Genomic DNA, 17,723 nt, shown 5'->3' on the forward strand with positions numbered 1-17,723 from the left:
GTAAGCCTTACCATCTCTCTGTTTAATAGTTGTCTTAGGAATAACCAAAACACCAAGCCTTAATTACCGAAGAGGGGAGCTTGGTCTATTAGATGACTGTAAGCTATCTTTAGATTAGTTTTTACTCTTGTGCTTTGACTGAAAAATTGAGAACACGGATTTTTTTATGAAAAGTTGTAAACTAGTCACTGAAAGCAGATAATAGTAAAACTAGAAAAACATCTTTAGAAGATGGCTGGAAACTCCTTTTGATTGTCTGTAGTTAGCTTTCTTTTACTTCTTTCAACGCTGTTACAATGCTGCTGTTTTACCACTTGTCAAAGTCTTGCAGTACATACACTGAATAAACAGAATTCTCTAAGAATTCTGTTGCCCATCAGGCTTTTTTCTAGCTCATTCTGTATTCACAAATCTGGAAATGAGACAGGTTCCAGGCTGGCTGTAGAACATAAAAGCAAGAAAACTCAGAAATCCAAAACCAAACTTTAACCTGGATGCTGATACACTGATTCATGTCGCTGTTTATACATTTTCAGTTTATATTACTCTGGTGATAAACACAATCTACGGCTCTGATTGAGAACGTACGTGCAGGTTGTAAAGGAAGCTAGGGAGTTAAGGAGAAATTACCAGTCTGTAGCACTGAAAGCTCATAAGATATGTCCAGAATATAGTCTTGAATTTGCATATAAAATCAAGAGCTTAGGAAAAAAAAAAAAGTCTTTTGTGATCTGAGACTGTAGTGTTCACATCCAATAGGAATAAAAAATAATCTTAAAAAAGCATGAGCACTCAGGGTTTCAAACAGTCATGCAGTCATATAGACTCCATGAAATGATGCATTAAAAGAAATAAAAAAGCATGTTGGGACCCTCTGTAAAACTGCCCTATTTTCCTTTCTTTTTTGGGACTTTGAGGAGGTCAAATAAAAGTATGAGGCAAAGGCCACAAAAAATGGCAGGATGGAAAGAATTGTCTCTCTGAGGAATTATTCATCCTTCATGAAAACCGGATCCCCAGGGTTGATGCTGCACAGCTGGGGCAAGGGAGCAGCTGTACTTTTAATATATTCCCTCCAAATAATGAAAGAATTGCCATTCTCTCTTTTCTTGCTGTTATTGTCTTTGTTTTGTTTTGTGCTTTGTTTATTTATTTATTTATTTTTCTTTTTCAGATAGGATTTTAGGCAGGTAAAAACGCCTTAACTTTTGGTTCACTTTCTGATCTTTTGTTGCTAAATCAGCTATCTATATACTAGTATTATTATAAGTGCTGGCCACAGGAGCAGTAGTAGTAGTAACAGGCATCATACAGGCATCTTGAGACAGTACTGCTGTAGAGACAGAGATATTTCCATGAATGCTTCTTCTCTTCATGCATTAAACAGGAACCACAGCCTGTGGAAATCATTTCTCTCCTCTTTTATCTGTCCTTTGCTGACTTCCAAAGATGTTTTGCATCAGGTTCCTGTATTTTTTCCAATGCTTTCCAGACAGGAATCTCTCTGTATGTTGACACAAATCTCACAGCATATGAGCACTGTTTCAATGACACATCAGGTGCACCAGATCTTTGATATGCCATTCAATAAATGATTGGTGTATCCAGAGTAAAATGAACACGTTCCAGCTGTCTGAATTCACAGATTTATTTATTTATTTATTTATTTATTTAACCTTTCTTCTCTTTCTGTATGTAAATGTGGCTTTAGTCTTTGGTGGAGGACATGGTGGACCTTTATGCCATTTCTATGAAGGCTTTTTTCATATTTGTTTAGTGGAGATGGCAGGACATGTACAATGGCCTGAGGGCAGTTTTAGTTTCTTCTCTGTGTTGGCCTTGAAGGAGTTTCTCCTATTGTCTCCTCTCGGGAACAAAATAGGACTAGTCAAGCATCTTGAATTGTGGAATGACAACTTGTGACCCATGTGGAACAAAGAGGCACGCTGTTTCTGTGCCTCTACAGGTTACAGAATTTGCAGTAGGAACAGAAATTCTGCCATCTGTGAAGATAGAAATAGGAGAATTTTCCCACTCCTAAAACCTGTAATCAATCTGGCAGTTTATGGAATATGAACATGCAGGGCTTTCCTGTATTAACTTGTGTTTGAGCCAGTACATGGATTACGGAAGAAACCAACTAACTTCAGAAAGTACCTGTGTTGGATAAGCAATGGAGTTGGCTTGAAAATAAATCTAATGCATTATGAATCATTCTATTTTTGGAAAGAATAGTGACATAATCACAAAGAATAAGAGTTATGAGCGTTATATCTTTCACTGAAAAAAACCCGTAAATATAGCTTTGTAAATGATTCTTGTCTGACCATAGCCTTTGGTTAATCCAGTGAATACAACAAACTCTTCTGTATTGATTTCTTATTCTCCTTCGTTATGTAAACAGGCATAAAATAATGTATGCTTGCAATTGTTCATAGTGGTCTCTAATTGTACTTTTGTTTGTTTGCTTGAGGAATTGGTAAAGCTTAAGAACCAAATTCATTGCTGAAGTAAATGAACTATGCCATCTAAAGTTGCACTAGTGATAAAAGTGGTGTTAAATATTTAATATGGTATACTCTTGGAATATTTCTGTTGATACAGAGACAGATATAGAAAAAAAGGCAACAATTCAGTGAGGCATGCATGACTTCAGAAGAGTTATTATTTAATGAAAAAAAAAAATCTGCTTGGGATCAAACAGATCTTATATTATCTGCCTGTTCCTCCTAGATCTTTAAAATATTGTGTGCAGCTGTACTGAGAAATCGTTTAAAGGTGAAACAAAAAAGAAAATTGTATTATTTTACTTATTTCTTCACTATTAATGTTTACTATTCTTATCCTGTTATTTCACTTTTTTGTTTTAAATATTGAAATGGTCCATCTCTTCTAATCTCTTTCAGGCAACTAGTATGCAAGATCAGAAACATGCATAATATATCACTAAAGTAGATTCAAGATCTGCCACCTCAAGATTGTTTGTTAAAATTGTCTCATTCTGTTTATCATTTTTTGTTTCTCTGTTCTTCCTCATACATTGATAAGATCTTGTCAGAGAAGTCATGGAAACTCCAAAACGCAAGAAAACAATTCCTTATGAAGACTTTTGGAGGATTGTCTTTGAGAAACTGTGTCACAAAATTAAATACTTATTTTGACTCTGTTTTTTACACTAATAGGCTTGGCAAAAGAAAGAATAGAGTTTCATAGTCACTGTTCTTTTAAGTTAAATTTAAGTTCTGAAATTCTAAAAGGTTTTGGCCAGTATGATTCTTCATTACTCACTTTCCCGTTCAGTTTTGCTATTGATCCCTGGTTGATCACCAAGGCTACCAAAATTAGAGCAGCAAACAGCTGACGTTAAAATAGTCGTAATGACTATAAGCTAGTTTTTAGAGCAAATTTCACAGTATAGTTAAGAGATTCCAGACATATGGCTGACATTGAAAGCACCATGCAAAACAGAAAACATTTCTAATGTTGTGTCTACTTGCTAATTGCAGTCAGGCTTCCAAATTGTCTATCCAAAGATGCCTTATTCTTTTGTCTTTTTTCACTCATAATAATTGAATTTCAAGTATGAGAAAGGTTCTGTATTACGCATTTTCCCTAATATAGCCCTTTCCCTTTCTGTGTGTCCTTCAGCCATCCTTCAACCCTGTAAAGTGTTTGTATTAAATAATGAGTGGTATCATTCACATTTTCCAATTAAAAAGTCTGAAGACAAGCACCATAATCAGAGTGTCTTTTAAAAATCTCAATCAGATTACTAATAGTAGCTGGGTAAGAGGTTGTTTATTCATTTTGATGGTAAACTCTAGGCAATAGATGAAACCAACGTATGCTGAAATGATGCTAGCTTACTGCAATATGATACCAATGGGAAATTTCTAAATTACTTGATGTGCTGGAACTGGGGGAGAATTCCATAAAATATTTTATTCCATAATTCTGTATTCCAAATATAGTGCATACTATTCTTTTTAAAATTCAAAAACAATGGTTCAAAGATTAGCCTAGTAAAAATCTTGCAAACCCACAGCTTTTGTACATTAATGTGAGAGAGTGTGTTTTTGATTCTAAAAAGAAAGGACTGGAAAAATACATTGAAAATTTGCCCACTGATGTAAAATCCAATCACTGTGACGCACATAATTTTCATTATTGTGACACTGTTTTGTTTTTTTAATTTGGCTAACACTGAAAACTGAAATGGTGCTTCCAAATTCATTTGAAAACATTTCTCTGCTAAGCAGCTGATAATGTAATTTGGATAAGTAGTAAAGAAGCAGTACATGATTAAAGAAATATAACAGAATGAAACCCAGCAGTGGAAAATTCCTTACAATGAATGTTTTTGAAGGTAAGAGGAATTTAAAGTGACAGGGAAGAATGCACAGAAACCAAGTAATAGATGGCATGTTGTATGCTATTGAATATGGAATGGTGACATATACTATATTATGTAGCATTTGAAGAGTAATCTGCTGCTAGTATTTAAAACATTTCTGATAAAAGCCAAATCTTCGAAAGAAATGTGCCTAATCCCGAGGGATTAAAATTTAGGAAGCTGAGATCAGATGTTGAATCAAACAAAACAGGAATTTCATTGATAAAACAGTATTCGAAGAGAATATAAACAGAGAGAAAAGGGCACAGATAAAAAGGAGGTGAGAGGACAAAGAATAGTAAGGAATAGATGCTATTTTTAAAAGACTTGAGGGTAAGTAATGTGTTGTGACTGTAAGGACTGAACTCCCCATCTGCTATTCAACTATTCCTGTTTGGATGCATCTTCACTGCCTTTGTGATCTCTATCCATATGTATATACATACAGAATATAGATATTCTGTAATCCAGCATTGTAAGTGGGAATGCCATTACCCCTGCTTTACCCCAGGAATTTCTTTTGTGCAGAAGGATTCTGTTTTTACTAGCTTTGTGTCCGGTCTTAGAGCAGAGTAAGATAATCTGAATATCAATTTGATCTGGCACACCTCTTGCATGAACTAACAGAGCACATGGTAAAGCAACAGATGTCCCTTTTATTTGACTACATAAGTATAGGAAAACAGCTGATTAATTAGTCCCTTTTTATCATGATCACCAAGCAGCATTTCAGGTGAGTAAGTGGGGGCAGCTGATTGTGCTAGCATCATTAAGGGAAGAAACAGTCATCTTTTGGAGGAGAGCAGAGAGCTTGAAAGGCATTAACAATGTTTTGTTCAGCCTGTGTGGTTTGACAAGGTGGGAAGCAAACTGGCGACCTCATTCTCCCATGAAGATAGAATAAGATAGGCAGCAAAATAGCCAGAGGATTGCTCAGCATTTCAGAGAGCAGGATGGAGGAGCAGGGTAATTAATTTTAATACAGGGTCATGGCTGGAAATCTTGGTTGTGCATTACCACTCTTGTGGGTTTGCCCTCTGGCTGGGGGCACGTGCTTCCACTTTTTATCTGTCTTCACACCAGTAAAATGTGACCAATGATACTTGTTCCTTTTGTAGGCATTTTCCAATGTTTAGTTCATTAATGCTTTTGAAGTATGCAAAAGCCCTGGAAGCATCACATACTTCTAATCCCGCTGTTCATATATTAGAAAGTCTGTTGTGTACAGTCATTACATTCACTGTACAGATGGTTAGTTTAGACTGTAGTTGATTTCATAAATGCAGCGGTGTGAACATTTCCAAGCAATACATAGAGTAGAAGCTTTAAGCCAGATCTGTAGATTACTTGGAAATGGGCCTTGAGAGACTTCAAGTGCCTTCGTATGGGAATGGAAAGGCAGACAGGCTGGCAGGTGGATAATTGCAGGCACAAAGGGAAAACATCAAGGGAGACTTGCATGCTATGTATCCTAGTACTAAATAATATAGTTTTTGTTTAGTAACAGTAAATGTCCACTCTTAAATCCACTGGTTTGTGTCTGAAAGTGCAGGCGTGTTGATGAATGGGAGAAAAATGAGGAGAATGTGACAGCAACCTGCAGCAACCGGTGTCTTCTTGCACATTAGTATTCAGTGCATTGACGCTATGGAGGAATGAGTTGGGCCAAGTCAAGGTGAAGTGCATCACTCTGAATATTTTTGTACTGCCTGTGACTTGAGGAAGTGCCAGATGGAGGTACAGGGCCACGGGGCAGAAAGCGAGTGCCAATGCATGCTCTTGTGGACACTTGTTACAACACAGGCTCCAAGACTGGTCTGTTTTCATTTGTTTCTCCTTCATCCCACCGTCTGCTCTTCTCTTACACTCCTGAAGCTCTGACTGACCTTAGAGGGGCTGGAGGAAGGCAGTGCCAATGACGGGCTGTTGAACCTGTGTCCCTGGCGACAGCTCTGCCTGTGGGTTGGAACCACCCCTGAGACAGGCAAATGGCCATGGGTTGTATCTTACTGTCATGGCAAGCCACATGAACAGGATGCATTTCTTTTGAGGGAGAGGCTTCTAGTTTTAATTACAATAAACTTTCTTTGTCTACTATACCAGACAGTGCACTGAATGCTGTATCCCAGGCTGTTCTCAGTCGTGCTATCTGCAATTCTTCAGACACTTTCAGCTGCAAGTTTTTCAGAGTGTTTGATTACAGGTTCTTAACTGCTGCTCATCTCCTGCTGATACTACACAAAACCTGCCAAAAGCCTTCTTTTGTAGATGGAGTTGAATCTGGATTACTTTCCAGACATTCTGTCAAGAAATTATACAGCACAGAAAGCAGCTTTTGTTTCCATGGCCATTCCAATACAGGCTTTTCTCTCCTTTTATCTGCATATGGTTTGTTTCTCTGAAAAAAACTGGAATAATTCAAATGTAATTTCAAATGAGCATGCTTAAAAGATGAGAATAGTTGCTTTATTTTACACACAGATCTCTGTGGTTCAGTGTGGCTAGGTGTTTCCTTTTGCTGTTGCTTAACATGAAGAATAGTTTGAAAAAAAAAATTAACAGGCTTATTTTTTCATAAAATTTGGCATTTATTTCATAATTGTTTCTTTATAAATAAAGGTATTGATCCTGTAGATTTGTTATTCAAGTCATATGCTTGAGCTAATTTAAATGATAATGTTAATGTGAGTGGGATAATATCTCAACCTCATGCTGCTCACTAATCTGCAGCAACCAACGTTTTTATCTCTTCTCTCTCCAGCACTGCAGTGACAACACTCACCATTGCCAATCAGATATGAATATCGTAGGTGCTTGGAAGAGAGGTTACACTGGAAAGAATGTTGTGGTGACCATCTTGGATGACGGCATTGAAAGAAACCATCCAGACTTGATGCAAAATTATGTGAGTGTCTGCAGTTTGATTTGCTGCTTTATTGTTAACTTGAAGTAAATTTGGTTAAATTACTAGAAAGGTGGAGGGAGGAAGGGAGGGCGAGAGGGAGGGAGGGAGGAAAGAAGGAAAACATCTCATAAGAAGGTTTCCTCTTGATATGATAACACTATTAGGAGGAAAAAAGATGAATTTTGGTAATTTGTATTCCTTTAGTTTGAAAGTTGAGTCTGAACGTCTTTAGTATCTGAATGCACCTTGTAACTTAGTGCTACATTTCTGAAGGATTGGAGTTAATAATCAGATGTTTTTTTCTCTTCTATAATAATTTTATCAAATATCTTAATACACTCAGAACTTAGGATCAGAATAACTGCTTTCCCCAGTTAACATGAGCAGCTGAAGTCCATTCTTGACCAATTCATTTAGCTAGGAAGACATTAGCTCTTCCAAAGGCTGTAATGTTAGGCGAATCCTTCCATGTATTTATTTTCAAAGCTATTTATCTTACTGCTAGAAATAATATTAAAGGAAAAGGATATGACTCAATTAAAAACAGGTGTAGAATATTTTGGAGTCTTTATAGTAAATCCCTCTAAATCTCAGTGAGCCTTCTCCCAGTTTGCTATAGGAGAAGATCTGTGTGCTTTTATTTTTATTCTTTTTTTTAAAAAAAAAAAACTATGTCAGATATTTCGTGTCACATCAGAAGATTTCTGTTTGGTTATGGTTCATCATATTTAATGATTGTTTTAATATATTTCGGAAGGGTTGCATAATGCTAGGAGAAGCTGGTTCTTCAGTGTGGACTTCTTTTGTTACCTTCAGAGTTTAAAGCTGCTCGGTGTGTCAGGGCCATGCTTTGCTGGAATGGTTTTTCCTGAGCTTCAGAAATAGGCATTTACCTGAAAGCACTTGACCTTAGCAACCTTATTATTTCTCTCAAAAGAAGTGCATGAACAGTACGTTCACACAAAATAAGAAAAAGAAAATGTAGTTGGGTTAAGTACAATTGTTGAAGATGACTATTGCAAAGCAAATAGGGTGGTAAGGCACTGGCACAGGCTGTGCAGAGAAGCCATGGATGTCCTATTCCTGGAGATGTTCAAGGTCAGGTTGGATGGGGCCCTGATCAGGTGGCAGACCTGCCTATGGCGGGGGTTGGAACAAGATGATCATTAAGGTTCCTTCCAACCCGAGCCTTTTTTTCCCAAGTAGCATACCATCTTGAAAAACATTGACAAGATAAACATGACAATTACATCTTTAACAACCAATCTACAACCATGTCCATAGTTTAAATCCATTTATTTTAAATCAGCAGTACTTACATGTGTATCCTTCCTTACATTGCATGTGGAGCTCAGATCTGAAATACTTGGGTAGGACTGCATAAACAAAAATGAGAGCCCTTTGCCCTATTTGTCAGTATATAGTTGATCCTAATGCATGTCACATCTTTCCCTTTAATCTCTAAAGTTGTTTAAACAAACCAAGCATAACTTTATCCCTTCACTGAATGACCTAGATTGTATCATGTGTCATTTCATCCTAGTACTGTCCTTCCACTGAATTTAAAGCATCTATTTATTCCCTCCTCTCTCCTTTTCCTCTTGCCAAGAAGGAATTCCCCTAAAGCAGTACACATTGCTTGTTTGATGACAGATGCCTTCTATATGTCAGGTTATAGCTGGTGTGACTGCAAACAGGAATATTTGAGGTGGATGTGGTAACTGGTTTTGAAAAAAGAAGAGATTAGAAAGAACTGCTTACCATGTCAACACACTGCATGCTTCCACAGAGATTAATGGGAGCCATACAAACCAGCAGCTATGTACTCTATGAACTATTTTCAGCTGGAATAATCTTGGTAAAATTTGGAGCAAAAGTGTGCAGATATTGTAGCTATAATTGAAACAGTTACAGTCTCAGACAAATGGGAATGCAGTCTAAGTCACATTAAGCTGTACTTTTTATAACAATATCCTTAAGAAACTTACGTTGTTCCCTGAAACTATGACTGAAATTTCGGTCATTACCTTGCAAAGAATTTTTATTGAATTGTGAAATGTTTAGCAAAATCTGAACTTTGAGAATGAACTCAAGTTCCAAAAGATTCTTAGAAGGAGTATAGTCTTTTTGCTTAATGAAATGACGCTTTCTTCTCTACAAAAGAACTACATGTTTTCAGAGCATTCATATTCTTCCCTTTTCCAAAAATAAAGTCTGTAAATGGTGTAATTATTAAATATATAATCCTTTCCTTTAAAAAAAAAAAAAAGTGATCGTCATAGAACCACAGGAATGTTAGTTAACCTAATTACTCTCTTGTAGAAACCTGCTGAAGAATTTATAGGCCACATGACTCAATGGCTAATTAATGAGAAAATGGTTTTCTTTCTCCTGTTGGCTACAGGATTCGCAGGCCAGTTTTGATGTCAATGGAAATGATTTTGACCCTATGCCTCGATACGATGCCAGCAACGAGAACAAGTAAGGCACTATGACACTTAGATATTTTCGGTTTTGTTCATCAAAGAAAGAATACCAGTTTTGCTCCAGAAGCCAAGGAAACTTGAACCCTAATAAAGCAGCATGATTTGCATTTAAATATTTGTGAAATATGTATTTATTTCTCTTCCTTTCACACTGCATGACACTTGCTCTTTGAATGCATTTGGAGCAATCCAAAAACACATTAAAAATAGTTTGAGAATTCTGTGTGTGTGAAATGAACAATTTTCAATCCTTTGGGGATACAAAATATAAGCAGTGACTCTTAGCATTCTTATATTCCATCTCTCTGAGTTATTGGCAGGTTGTTGTGTGTGATAACTGTCTTGGCTTCTGACTTCCTTAGACTTCAGAGACTTTCTGTTTTGAAAGAATATGTAAGTTAGTAAGATTTTACTTTCTAATATAATCAGTCTTTTAACCTCATGGAGATTTTACGTGTAAAAGTTTGCTAGAAACTATGTATAGCACTAATAGAAATTCTGGCTAGCTATAATATCAGTGTTATATGATTGGCCTAATATATCTGCATGAGCGATGCATTTCTCCTTCAGAACTTAGCTTCCTGGTATTTGTCATTCTAACTCTGCTCTTCAGATTTTGAAGGTTAGGAGGGAAGTTGGCAGGGACACCTCACCCTCAGGTGGCAGGCTTCCTTTCTGACCCAACGGGTATTTGAGGGCAGTTTTTTTTTAACTGTGTATCTGGCATAAAAAAAATACCTTTATGTGGAATCACATGTATTAGAGAAATCCTGGTAGCTGTCAAAATGCTGTCTGAGCATATTGTTTTCTGAGATTTAGGTGTTTCTTAGTTCTGGAAAGCAGTTAATGCTACTTGCTTGCAAAAAACTGAATGCAAAAGGTGAAACTTTGTCTTTTACACAATTCAAATACTTTTGAATTTGTGTGTGGTTTTTTTCACTGTTGTTTTTTGTTTTTTTTTTTTTCCCTTTTTTTCACCTTGCAATTCCATAAACTTTCTCCAGAAGAATGTAGCAGGTATTAGGTAACTCACTGAGAGTCAACAGAACATTTAGCATTAACATGACTGCAGGAACCAATTAGAGCAATCTTGGATCACACTTGGGTGGGAGAATGCCCATCTTCTCAATATAGAAGGGAAAATACATAAATATGGTGAAGAACAGGACCCTAATGTTTGTAGCTACCTGTTACATACAGACGGACTAATCTTAGAGCAAATCTCAAGGAGCTACTGTAGGTACTTTCTTAAGATGAAATAACCACAAAAACTTCATGTTATTCCTGATGAATATTTGTTTGCTCAGTCAGCATGATCCTTACCAGTTGGCTGAGATGTGAAATACATAAGAATTTAGCTCTTAAAAAAAAAAGAAAAAAAAAAAGCATGGAAATAAATATTCATATATGCATGACTAGAAATCCTGTTTAGCATAAAAAGTATTACGATGGTGTTAATTTGAATCATAATAAGAGTTTATTTGTTGGTGGCTTCAATCAGCATATGTTCTCACTCAGTTATTTGATTCTGTTTATTGCCAATTTTTTTTTATTTAGGAACAAGTACATACAAGAATTGTTTCTTCCCCTTTTGCCCATTAGGCATGTCTTTCTCATCCTATTTTCACATAGAATCTCAGATTACTGAATCATATCTATCTCTTTTTCACTAGACATCTCCTGGAGCAAGAGTACCACGAGAGTATAAATAGATAAATTCAGTAACACCCTTTGCTTTCAAATATGTAAACATGCTGCACGTGCTGACTAGTTTGAGTTTATACAAGGAAGAAAATGTTGATGCGGAACAAATGGTAGAAAGACCCAGTGGCTGTATTGACTCACTTAGTGGCAAGCCAAGAATTTCAGAACCAGATGCTTGTAATGAAAATGCTAATACTACACTGAAGTTTTTAGGAGATATCCTCAAGACAAACGTTCATTGAAAAAGAGGAATGAAAAAAAAAAAAGAATATCAATTCCTAATCTTTCCAAGTTCTTTTGGTTTATGTTTTTGTTTTTTTTTTTTTTTCCCCACAGCTGAAGAATTTCATGTGCTGTTATTATTTTAGCTTAGGAGGTGACTTGCCATGAGTGCCAAAAGGCTAGAATGAGCAAATGTGCTATAAATTTTTGGTGGATAATAAAAGAAATCTTTGTTTTGGCATATGATAAATCTTAGAACTGCAGTCTAGATTTCTGAAAGCGTTAGTCACTTTCAAATGGAATAGTAACATACCACCATAAATTGTTTTTAGCCTGGAGCCTGTAGGCATTGCCAGTCAGCATGCTACAACAACTAATTTGTATGGCTAACTACTTCAGATGCGCTTTGAAATAGATGCTTACATTTTATACCCATACTGAGCTTGGAAGAGTGAAAATGGTGACCTCCACTTCTTATCCCATGTTTTTCATTACTCCTTCCTTTCTCAAGCCATTGTGCAATTTACCAGAGTAAAGAATTAATCAGGCTGTGAACCGTGCTGCCAGAACATCAACAACTAATTTCATTTTCAGCCAGTTTCTTTATTCAGCTCATCCCGAGGTCAGAGGAGAGCTAGACAGACGTGAGTGGGGAGAATGAAGGATGACCTGCACCTCTCACTGGTATGACCAGTTTCACTGAGATAAGGTGACAGCGCCCCAAGCACCCATAACTACTGTCTACAAAACTGAGAGTAATGTTGTCAGCAATAATTTCCAAGGAATTTTGAGGAAAGATGTGACAGTCAGCCTATCTCACAGCTGAGCTGCCAGTTTGCATCATATCCTCTGTCCTGCTGCCCTCATTCCCTAAAAACACACTTTGGGGACTCACCCTGTACATGATGATGCTTCTGTCCTTGGAGCTGGGACACAGTGATGGCATGCTCAGAGGCCTCCCAGTTTAGGTGCACTGTCAGAATTTCAAGTCTTTTCAGTGCTGTGAGTGCTCTGCTTAAGTGCTCAGTATTTCCGATTAGCAGATGCACTTAGCCTGGAAAACAGTACCTAAGTACCTTCAATTCCTTCCCTAATTCTCTTTGGACTCAACAAGAATTACATATTGACATAGGCACTGATATCTAGAGCTCTATCAGAGCCCATCTAAGACTCCGTATTTTTAGATATCTAAATTCAGGACTGGAATTCTGATTATCCAATGCATAATGCAGAACACCTCAAGTTCTGCCTGGAAGGTGAGCTAACCACGACCAGGGAGCATTCTGAAAACCATATTTTGCAAAGATTTAGCAATGTGCATGATCAGTTCAGTTGATTAGCACATCCTGCTATAGAAACTGGATAATATTACATAATGGCCGATTGTGTCATCCAGTAAATATGGGAATGTAAAAATGGACTAATTTCATGAAATGATCTAGTGTACTCTATTTCATGTTGTAACAACACTTTAAAGGATGGAATGATAAGGATTAGAAAAGAAATGCTGTAAGAAGAAAACAGGTGTCTCTGGACTGCTTTGGATGCATCTGTAAAATATCAAGGTCTGTTTGTTAGCTTTTCACTTTTAATTAGTGGTGAACACTTTCTGTTGCTTATTAATGGTGGAGAAAGTATAAGAAAAAAACTGAGGCCTTGTGAAGAGGTTGTTGATAAACAGAGTAGTGCTTTCCAGAATGATTTTCTTCAAGATTTAAATTAAATCTTTCTATTAGCTAAAGAGAATAGGAGACTAGAAAGAAACATTAGATTAGTCTCTCAAGGCTTGTAGTCAAAATCAGGGTGGGTTGATAGTTTCTTTAACTACTATGGTATGTAGGAGTCCTGCCAGAGGTTTACTTTGGTTTCTACAAATTGGCAGCAAATCACAAAGCTTGTAAATAGTACAGGCCTATACTAGAACTTCCTTTTGCTCGGAGGCTAGAGACAGCAGTCAGCTGTGGATGAAGTTGTTACTGCTATGCAAAGCATCTTGTTTTGATATACTGCTAAGCACTGCTGCTTAATTCTTTTTCTGTTATTCTACAGATACCTGTAAATAATTGTGCATTGCTAATCACAGGTCCTTGATCAGAAAGCAGATGGACTCACTTAAATGTATTCTGCTCATTATATAGCTACATAAATTAAATACCTATTTATCTATATGTGTGTATATATATATATATATATATATGGGTATGTATGTATGTATGTATTAATGTGCTTTGTTATTTTGGCCAAACTAGAATGCATTTTCCATGAGAAATTTCTCATGATGATAATTCAGAGCTTAAATCTGATTCTGCAGGCAGGTTTTTTTTTAAAACAGAACCTTTAAAAAAACTCTTTTAAATAATACCACTTGATTTTGATGCTGTTTTTATTAAGCTTGGGTAGGAAAAATTAAAAGTAAGCCATCATTCCTGTTTTGTATATTCCAGCTGACTGTTTTGAATGCCTCTTCAACATTTTTCAGTAATGCATCCCTTTACATAAAGAAGTTGTTTAAAAAACCTTCTCAGTTATCTTTTAATGAGACATCTGGGAGACAATAAGTTTTGCTTTTCAAAAGCCATAAAAATTGCACCTACTCCTTGATTTCTTCACTTTGAAAGTTTGCAGAACTTGGACAGCCTTACGTCTTACCATACAATAACAAAAAAGTTAATGAGTTAGTAAGTTTCAGTCCTGCTTGATTCAGCATCTTGGCCTTATTTTTCAGTGGCAGACGAATACATCCATTCCAATTCGTTGTTACTTTTCTTTTGCCAGTCACATCAATGGATGTAGTTGCACAATAAAATGCCACAGGCTTAATTTTTTTCCAACAGTGGCACACTGCTAGTTTGTACCAGCTGCTTACTTCAGAGTCCTCTAGTATGTCCTAAGCCATTTAATCAGAGTGAACATCAAATATTTGACAGGCAGATCACCTTCTGTTGTCTCCTTGATGGTCAATAAGCTAGAAGTAAAAAGCTTTATGGACTGCTGTGACACTATTCAGGACAGGTGTCTGAGAAACTGAGCACAGTCAAACACAGGGAGCATGAAGTCTGTCACTGCTGCCTAGAATGATCATTTAAAAAAGGTTCCATTATAGCATTGCGATAGAAGTAGTTGCTGACAAGTGGAGTTGGCTGTCTGTAGAGTTTATATATTTCACAGAATCATAGAATTGATCAGATTGCTCAGAGCCCTGTCCAGCCTTACCTTGAATGTGTCCGGGGATGGGGCAAGCACTACATCTCTGGACAACCTGTTCCAATGCTTCTTCACCCTTATTGTAAAACACTTTTTCTTTATATGCAGTCTAAATTTATATCCCCTCCTCTTTCGGTTTGAAGCCATTTCCCACGTCTAGTCACAACTGACCTTGTGAAACAGTCTGTCCCCACTCCATGCACTCCAACAGGTCTGTGTCTCTTCTGCACTGAAGACTCTCCATCTGGACACAGTACTCCTGGTGAGTCCTCAGCAGCATGGAGTAGAGGGACAGATTCACCTTCTGTGAACTGCTGAACATTTTTGATGCAGCCCAGTATACAATTGGCTTTCTGGACTGCAAGAGCACATTCCTGGCTTGATTAGTAGTATGCAGCTGTTGCTATTGTTTTGCCTTTGACTGTGTCATATGTTGAAGACAGAACTTAGGGGAAGATAAGCTGTACTGAGGAGCACTGCTACACCATCTAGTTCTGTATCACATGTGTGAAAAAACAAGGTTGCTGTCAGATGGCTAGTCATGAAAACATACAAAAAAAAGTTCAGTGAAGTTATAAACTAGTCGCTTCTTTTCTGCTATGCCTGCTCAAGATTTTCCAGCTGCACTGAGCTGTGGATCACAAAGTTCGCATCTACAGGGAGGGCCTTGGTAAGCTAACGCTTAAGCTGTGGAGAGAGCTATGGAGATAACTTGGAGCAAGGTATCAACTTTTAAGATAAAGTATTTTTCAGAGGGCGTCTGTATTCTTGGTGTCTGTTCTTGGTTTGTAACGTAATTCTTCTTGTCTTCTTCCAGCACCTAGAGGCTGAAAAGCTGAAGAATTCAGTAATGGTGCAATCTTGCAGTGTCTTCTATCCAGTGCTAGCATATCTTCTCTTAAAACAGATAAATGTTCTTTAATAAGGAGGTGATTTAAAGTAGAGAATTAACTTATAGATATATGTAGTTCAGACCAATAGATTGTATGCTTACAATGAGTGTGTCAGGGAACAGCAAGAATCGTTGAGCCCAACTCCTGTCTCCACACAGGCTCATGTGTCTGAGAGCACTGTCCGAAGGCTTCTTGAGCTCCAGAAGGTTTGGTGCCATGATCACTTGGGTTCCACGGCCCGCCTGTGCTCTTGGTGAAAAACCTTTTCCTAAGCCCCATCCTGACCCTCCGCTGATTCAGCTCCATGCTGTTTCTTCAGGTCCTGTTGTCGTCAACAGAGAAAAAATCAGTGCATTCCCCCCTGTATGCAGGATTTTAGTGAGGGCTATCAGGAAACTGTAGATTTTAGATTCTATTCTTTAAGAATTGACGAAGTATTCACTCTGAAAACCAATTCTAAACTATGGCTGTCCAACATTTTGGCTTCCCTGGGCCACATGAATGAAGAGAAATTGTCCTTGGCCAGTGTTTTGGTTATTACTGAGGTGATGAGCACGTGCCTAGTTCCAAGGCAGGGCCCTCGGTGGGGAAGAGCCACCACCATGATGGTATGGGGCAGGGATAGGGGTAATTACTAGCTGCCTAGGGCCACATGCAGCCTGTGGGCAGCAGGCTGGACATATCTGGTCTAAACTAAACAACGAAATAACACAGAGACTGATGGTATGGAAGCTACAGTCAGAGACTGCAGTTCTGCTTTATCATGTTTTGGTTCTATTCTGAATTTAAACTTGCTGCCCTTATGACCAATATCTTACTGCACTGCAGTTTTAGCAGATATGAATAATGAAGTATGGTTCAAGATCTGTCAGCTTATAGTGAGCTCTGACACATTGTACAAGGAGCAGTTGTTGTGATTCGTCAGCTAGCTTCAAAGTCATGATCTAATCACCAAACCAAGTGCTTAGGGACATGATGCAGTGTGGAGATTATGAAATATTAGATTTGTGTTGCTAGTGGTCCCAGTATAGTAACTATGAGAATTAGGAAGGTGAATATTGTCTTAAAGCTCAGCTTGCAAAATTGTGCTTTGCTGAAGTAGTCTAACTCTACAGATTAGTTTGGAGACTATTTTTCTTCCTTCCCATTTTAACTGTTCTTTTGAGTCCACATACATTGTTATTCAGTGAACATACCTGTTCTTCACATGGCCATAGCCCAGTGGTAATCCTCATCCATGTGTTGTTTCATTCAGATAAGGATTAAATGTATGTCTGTAACCTTTCTGGAAGGGAAAAAATGTATTCCTTGAAAGAAAAATATTTTAAGAACACGGGACAAGAATCGTTGCCACTTAATGCGCTTGATTATGTTTTCATTTTAATCTGAAACAGACATTACACTAGGAAAAGAGGTAACATCCACAGGTAACGTTAGGACAGAAAGGAAGCAAAGTGTGGACATTCTTGTACTTTCTTGCTCCAATGTAAAACATGTTCATCAAGGATTCCAAGAAGTAGTAAGGTAGACACCTCAAACACTAGTAGCTGAGGACTTCTGGCTGTGATAGAGTGGAAGCAGCCCCTATTAGTCTGATCCATTCATGCACAACAAGTATCTTCATTGCTGGTCTCTATGGTTAGTCACTTTGAAGAACATTTCATTCTAACCAAATAATGACTAAATCATGAGACTACAGTGTTGATTCAGTAGCCTTTTCAATCTGGGTTCCAACTTAAAAAGTAGAGATTACCCTAATATAGATTTGTCAAACTGACAAAAATTGCCTGTTTTTAGTAAAGTTGTCTAATCTCCTCATTACCACACTGCATTACATAATCCCTTGTGAAGTGCTCAAATGATTTGAGTTAGAATTTTCTGAGAGCCAAGGGAAAGACATTACTTAGAGTATCACT

At 37.4% G+C, this 17,723-nt stretch overlaps 1 protein-coding gene across 4 annotated transcripts in view; it reads left to right on the plus strand.

The window, feature by feature from the left end:
• PCSK5 (proprotein convertase subtilisin/kexin type 5) overlaps positions 1 to 17,723 on the plus strand; it is a 265,188-nt gene that overhangs the window by 66,721 nt on the left and 180,744 nt on the right. For all 4 annotated transcript variants that reach the window (XM_042826954.1, XM_042826951.1, XM_042826953.1 and 1 more), the window contains exons 4-5: positions 7,155 to 7,298; positions 9,703 to 9,779. In XM_042826954.1, the coding sequence (XP_042682888.1) occupies positions 7,155 to 7,298; positions 9,703 to 9,779 (221 nt within the window). The remainder of the gene's footprint in view (positions 1 to 7,154; positions 7,299 to 9,702; positions 9,780 to 17,723) is intronic.

The sequence above is a fragment of the Centrocercus urophasianus genome, unplaced genomic scaffold (assembly GCF_019232065.1).
Source record: "Centrocercus urophasianus isolate 14NV4802_14NV808 unplaced genomic scaffold, USGS_Curo_1.0 seq_27, whole genome shotgun sequence".
NCBI classification, from domain to species: domain Eukaryota; kingdom Metazoa; phylum Chordata; class Aves; order Galliformes; family Phasianidae; genus Centrocercus; species Centrocercus urophasianus.